Source organism: Entamoeba dispar, genomic scaffold, assembly GCF_000209125.1.
Source record: "Entamoeba dispar SAW760 scf_1105229458535 genomic scaffold, whole genome shotgun sequence".
In the NCBI taxonomy this organism is placed as follows: domain Eukaryota; phylum Evosea; order Mastigamoebida; family Endamoebidae; genus Entamoeba; species Entamoeba dispar.
Genome location: NW_001853241.1, coordinates 6,010 through 11,685, shown reverse-complemented (window position 1 = coordinate 11,685; position 5,676 = coordinate 6,010). Strand labels below are relative to the sequence as shown.

The following is a 5,676-nucleotide window of genomic DNA, read 5'->3' as shown; positions in this document are numbered from 1 at the left end:
AATGGATGTTCAATGTGAATGGATTTTACCAACAACAATAACTGAACTCAGTGCACTTAAAGAAAATATTACTAACTTAAGTCAATTACAACAATTAAAAGAATTAACATTCTCATCTATTCCACAATGTTCATTAGAACAATTAACATCATTAGAATTATATGAACCACAAGACTTTAATGGAATTGAAAAGTTAAAATGTCAAGAAATTCATATTTTTTATTATAGAGGACAAGAATTAAATCTTGATAAATCCACTGCAAAGAAAATCATTATTAGAGATTGTTTTTCTAATTCATTACATCTTGGAAATCAGGTAGAACGATTAGAAATTAGTAGTAGTGAATTTAAAACTATTGAATGTCCAGAATCATTAAAAGATTTGGTATTAAATAATCTTGATAATTTAGAAGAAATAAAATTCAACAAGTCTTTAAAAACATTCCAATGTATGAGGTGTATGAAACTTACTAAAACAGAATTACCAATAACTGTTGAATCTATCAAAATGATGAGAAGTGAACAAAAACATATTTTGAATTTAGACTATTTTAAAGAACACAATATAATCAATTGATTAATATATTCTTTTTATCATGTTATTCATTTTGACACAAAACGAAGTTCTTTCAATTATTTTGACTGATTTTGTTTGTGGGTCAGTCTATTAGTAATACTTTTATTCGTTAAAATAATTTATAACTTTTCTTCTGAAAAACAAGAAAACAGACTCATATTTTATGATAACAATATTCTTCTTTAATTTTGTTTTCTTAAACAAAATTTTCTTATTCTAAAAAAAAATTTTAAATACCACAAACTAAGTCAATATCAAACTATTCAAAAAAGTTGTCATAAAAGATTTATTAACTACACTCATATTCAAGAATGATTTAATTACTTGACAATACTTGTTTGTCTAATCACTCACAAATGTTTATTTGTTAAAGATTAAAATAAAAGTAAATTATAAGTAGTTAATTATTTATCAAATGAAATACAGAACGATAAGTTTTGAAGAAACAATTCAAACAAAAAAGAAAAAATTTCCGGCTATATAAAACATTCAAAAAACAAATTCTTTATCATTACGATTATAGGTAAGTAATTGTTCTATATAAAAAACTATAGCTACATTAAAAAAAGTAAAGACAAATAGAGACTCAATAGAATCATAAAACAAGCTTAGTATTTTTAAATTAATACGATAATAAACTCTTTAAATGTAACCCATTAAATATAACGCTTAAACAAATAGATAATCTTTCATTATTTCTTTCATTGAAACTTCATTTATTATCAGCATTAAATGATACAACTGTATTGGAATATTCTTCTAAAATTAAAAAGAAATACTCATTCACTTTAAAAGATATTAAAAAAAAAAAGAAGAATAAAAATAAAATTAACATAAATAAAATAACGAAATTATTCATTTAATTAATAATTACAAAAGAAAAGTCATTTAACTACAGTAATTAAAAACATAAAGAAATGTAAAAACTCAAAATTCAATAATTTAATAACTCTATAAACAAAAATATTAAAAAAAACAAAAACATAAATTTATTGAAAAAATTTGTTTTTGAACGATTAGACGATTTTTCTTTTTTAGAAACCAGGTTTCTTCAACATAGCGCCTACACCTTTTTCATCATACTCAGCCTTTGTAACCCAAGCCTCATCTCTATCTTCGATAACTTTAGCTAAAACAGCACCACCTTGGAAAACTAAATGTTTTCTTCTTGGTGGATCTTCAATGACAATTTGCACACTAGCCTTCTTAACATTACTATTACCAGAATTTCCTGCACGAGAAGTAACTGATGCAGATCCCTTTTTAAGAGTAGCAGCAGCATTTTCATCATACAATTGAAGAACTTCTTTCTTTAAACGTGAAGGTAAACCTGGAAGCATTGAAGTTCCACCAGAAAGAAGAACATGTTTATAAAGTTCAGCTCTGAGATCTAAATCACACTGATTAATTGAGTCAAAGAGACAATGATGAATACCAAGTGATTCTCTACCAATTAATGATGGATTGAATAAAATCTCTGGTGCCATATAACGTTCTGGTCCAAGTTTAATAACTCTTCCATCAGGGAGAGTATATTGTTGCATAAGAACAGTGGTTTCAGTACCAAGTCTATTTTCAACAGCAAGATCATATCCAACATAACAGAACTTTTCTTTAAGCATTCTGACAGTTTCAAAATCAGCTGTTCTATTGAATGAATATCCTCTAACAAGAAGAAGTTCAATAAGTCTTCTAGTAATATCACTACCAGCAACATCAAGTCTTTTAACTGATGGTAAATCACATCCTTCATACACTGGAATAATATGTGTAACTCCATCTCCTGAATCTACAACTACACCAGTCATAATACCTTGTGCATATAAGACTAAAACAGCTTGTACAGCAACATATACTCTATTAAATCCAAATTTTTCAAACATAATTTCACCCATCTTCTTTCTATTTTGAAGTGGGTTCATTGGTGGTTCGGTCAATAAAACAGATTTACCATTAGTTTCAACATGTAATTTTTCTTTAAATGTGTAGTTCCATAATAATTCCATATCATCCCATGATTTGATAATTCCATTTTCTAATGGATAAGTGATTTGAAGATTTTGTCTTACAGCGGCTGCTTCGTCTCCAAACATAACATCTTTAATTTCAACTTCACCAATTTTTTCTTCAGATCTTAAAAGAGGTCTTCCTATCATTGATGGAAAGATGGCTGTTGGGAAGTTTTCTCCTGCAAATCCACATTTAACAAATCCAGTTCCATTGTCTACTACTAAGGTGCTCATTTCTCTCTTAATTGTGTTTTACAGTTCCTTCTTATCTAGATTTAGAGGTGAAAAAGTCGTTTATTTTTGAGTTTCTTTTTTTTTTTTTCATTGTTTTTTTTTAGAAGTTCTGATATTTTTGTATAAATAACACTATTTGAATATCTCAGTTATTTTTCGTTTTAAACTTAAATCTTTATTTCATGTCAAAAAGACAATCCTCCCTCTCACGGTTCTTTAAACCTGCCAAAAGAACTACAACCGGAGACCAAAAGAGTGGAGAAAATAAAGTTGATGAAAAAGGAGATGAAAACAAAAAAGAACAAGAGTCCACTGAAGAAAAAAATCAAAATTTACAGATAAAAGAAGATGGTAATTCTTTTGTTGAACAGAAAGTAAAAACTTTACCGTTCAAAGGTTTGGCTGATTGTTTTGATGCTTTAGAAAATGAAACTGGAAAGTTAAAGAAAAGAGAGATTTATGCCAATTATCTTAAAACAGTAATAGCCATATGTCCTAACGATTTGACTGATGTCTTAAATTTAACTACTGGGCAAATTGCTCCCACCTGGGAAGGAAAAGAATTAGGAATTGGAGACGCTATTTTAAAAGATGTTGTAAAAGGTGTCACTGGACTAAAACTGAGTCAGTTAAATGATAAAATAAGAGAATTAGGTGATATTGGAATTGTAGCTCAAAACTCAAAGAAGAATCAAAAGTTATTAGTTCAACCAAAGCCACTTACAATTCAAGGAGTTGTACTTCGTATGAAAGAGATTCTTGAAGCTGATAATAGCGATGTTAAAAAGAATAAAATTACTGCATTATTAGTTGCAGCTATAGGAAATGAAATTCGTTTTATTTTGAGAATACTTAAGGGAGTTTTTAGAATTGGTTTTACTGATAGATCTTTACCTCCTGCAATAGCACAAGCAGTTTGTTCAATAAGAAAAGAAAATAATAGAATAGAAGAATTAACTGAATTAATTACAAACGCTGTTGCTCGTGTTCCATCATTTCAGTATTTATCTGAACATATAACAGCAAATGATCCCTTTGAAGAATTTGCTAAAACAAATGCAGTTCAATTATTTATTCCATTTAGACCAATGTTAGCTAAACCTAAGAAAAGTGTAACTGATATTACTTCTAGATTCAAATTTCCATTTACGGCTGAATATAAGTATGATGGTGAACGTGGTCAAATTCATTTTAATAAAAATAAAGTTATGGTTTTTACAAGAAACCTTGAAAATTATACTGAAAAATATCCTGATGTTATTGAGGCAGTAAAAGAAGCAGTTAATTCAAATGTTCAATCATTTATTATAGATTGTGAGATTGTTGCTTTTAATAGAGAAACAAATGAATTCCAAGAATTTCAAATTCTTGGAAGAAGAGCAAAAAAAGGAGTGTCAGTTCATTCTATTGCCATTAATGTGTGTGTAAATGTTTTTGACATTGTTTATTTAAATGGCAAAGATTTAATGGATAAACCATTAAAAGAACGTCGTGATATTTTACATTCAACATTTCATGAAGTTTCACAGAGATTCTTGTTTGCAAGATTTAAGAATATTGAAAATGAGGAAGACATTTTACCATTTTTTGAAGAGGCCATAAATCATAGAACAGAAGGATTGATGTGTAAAACTCTTGTCTATGATGCAGAATATATTCCTGACAAAAGGACTGATACATGGTATAAATTAAAAAAAGATTACTTAAATGGATTAGCTGATACTGTTGATCTTGTTCCAGTTGGGGCTTGGATGGGAGAAGGAAAACGAGCTGGAGTATATGGGGCATTCTTATTGGCATGTAGAGATGAAGACAGTGGAGATTTTGAGACAGTTACAAAAGTTGGGACTGGGTTTAGTGATGAAGCTTTACAAAAGTTGTATGAACATTTGAAAACTCTAGAATGTAAAGAAAAAAAGAATGTAAAACATGGAGATAATCTTCCTGATGTCTGGTTTGAACCAAAAGATGTATGGGAAATTAAAGGAGCTGATTTATCATTATCACTGCAATATAGGGCTGGTATAAAATTGGTTAATACAGAAGGAAGAGGAGTTTGTCTAAGATTTCCAAGATATATCAGAACTAGAGATGATAAGGAAGTAAATGATATCACAACAAATAAACAAATTTATGATTTGTATAAAGAACAACCATCAGTCAGAGAGACAAAAGATGGGCAAATGAAAATTATAAATAACGAAAATGAAGAAGAATCACAAGAGTCTGAAGAAAAGGAGTGATCATTAATTAAAGGTTCATATTTATTAAGCTATATAAATTGAGTTTACAGAAGTTTTGTTAAAAAACAAAAACAATAAGAACTAAAAAGTAAATTATGAGAACCCTAATAATAAATAGTTAAAAGTAAAATAAAAAAATATAGAAGAAAGAAGAAAAAGAGATAAAAAAAAAAAGAAAAAAGAAGAAGGGAAGAATGAATTAGAGGAAAAAGAAAACTATAAAATCTTATATAATAAAAGAATGTCTGGTTGGTTTGGTTCATGGTTTGGAAAAGGAAATGCCACAAATATGAATCTCGAAGAGACTGAAGATAAGTTAGTTTTTGATGAGGCTAGTCAAAAGTGGATAAAACAAAGTGAATTAAATAACAAAACCTCTTCTACTCCAAGTCCTATGCCACCTTCTTCTCCTTTACCTCCTCAAAGCTCTCCTCTTCCACCAACTGCAACCCCACCTGTTAGTACTAGTCAACCTCATACTACATCTGGAAGAAGACCAAGATATATTGATCCATTTACTCAAGAGGTTCACCAATCTGCACCACCAGTCGTTGAAATTGCAACAACTCCAGTTGTTTAAACTATTGTATTTCTTACAATGTATTTCAATTAA

The 5,676-nt window shown here is 28.8% G+C and overlaps 4 protein-coding genes across 4 annotated transcripts, besides 3 other annotated features; 3 read left to right on the top strand and 1 right to left on the bottom strand.

The window, feature by feature from the left end:
* Nucleotide 1: 1 nt before the first annotated feature.
* On the top strand, nucleotides 2–577 carry EDI_053720 (uncharacterized protein; the record flags this gene model as incomplete). Its single annotated transcript, XM_001734733.1, has 1 exon — nucleotides 2–577. The coding sequence occupies one exon, from the start codon at nucleotides 2–4 to the stop codon at nucleotides 575–577; it is 576 nt and encodes a 191-aa protein (XP_001734785.1).
* A 799-nt stretch (nucleotides 578–1,376) lies between these two features.
* Nucleotides 1,377–1,565: a microsatellite.
* Nucleotides 1,566–1,611: 46 nt separating this feature from the next.
* On the bottom strand, nucleotides 1,612–2,820 carry EDI_053710 (uncharacterized protein; the record flags this gene model as incomplete). Its single annotated transcript, XM_001734732.1, has 1 exon — nucleotides 1,612–2,820. The coding sequence occupies one exon, from the start codon at nucleotides 2,818–2,820 to the stop codon at nucleotides 1,612–1,614; it is 1,209 nt and encodes a 402-aa protein (XP_001734784.1).
* Nucleotides 2,821–2,879: 59 nt separating this feature from the next.
* Nucleotides 2,880–2,922: a microsatellite.
* An 80-nt stretch (nucleotides 2,923–3,002) lies between these two features.
* EDI_053700 (DNA ligase, putative) lies at nucleotides 3,003–5,063 on the top strand (the record flags this gene model as incomplete). The annotated part of the gene is made up of 1 exon (XM_001734731.1): nucleotides 3,003–5,063. The coding sequence occupies one exon, from the start codon at nucleotides 3,003–3,005 to the stop codon at nucleotides 5,061–5,063; it is 2,061 nt and encodes a 686-aa protein (XP_001734783.1).
* Nucleotides 5,064–5,189: 126 nt separating this feature from the next.
* Nucleotides 5,190–5,250: a microsatellite.
* A 54-nt stretch (nucleotides 5,251–5,304) lies between these two features.
* Nucleotides 5,305–5,643, top strand: EDI_053690 (uncharacterized protein; the record flags this gene model as incomplete). The annotated part of the gene is made up of 1 exon (XM_001734730.1): nucleotides 5,305–5,643. One exon carries the CDS (start codon nucleotides 5,305–5,307, stop codon nucleotides 5,641–5,643), a length of 339 nt encoding a protein of 112 aa, XP_001734782.1.
* Between the last annotated feature and the right edge of the window lie 33 nt (nucleotides 5,644–5,676).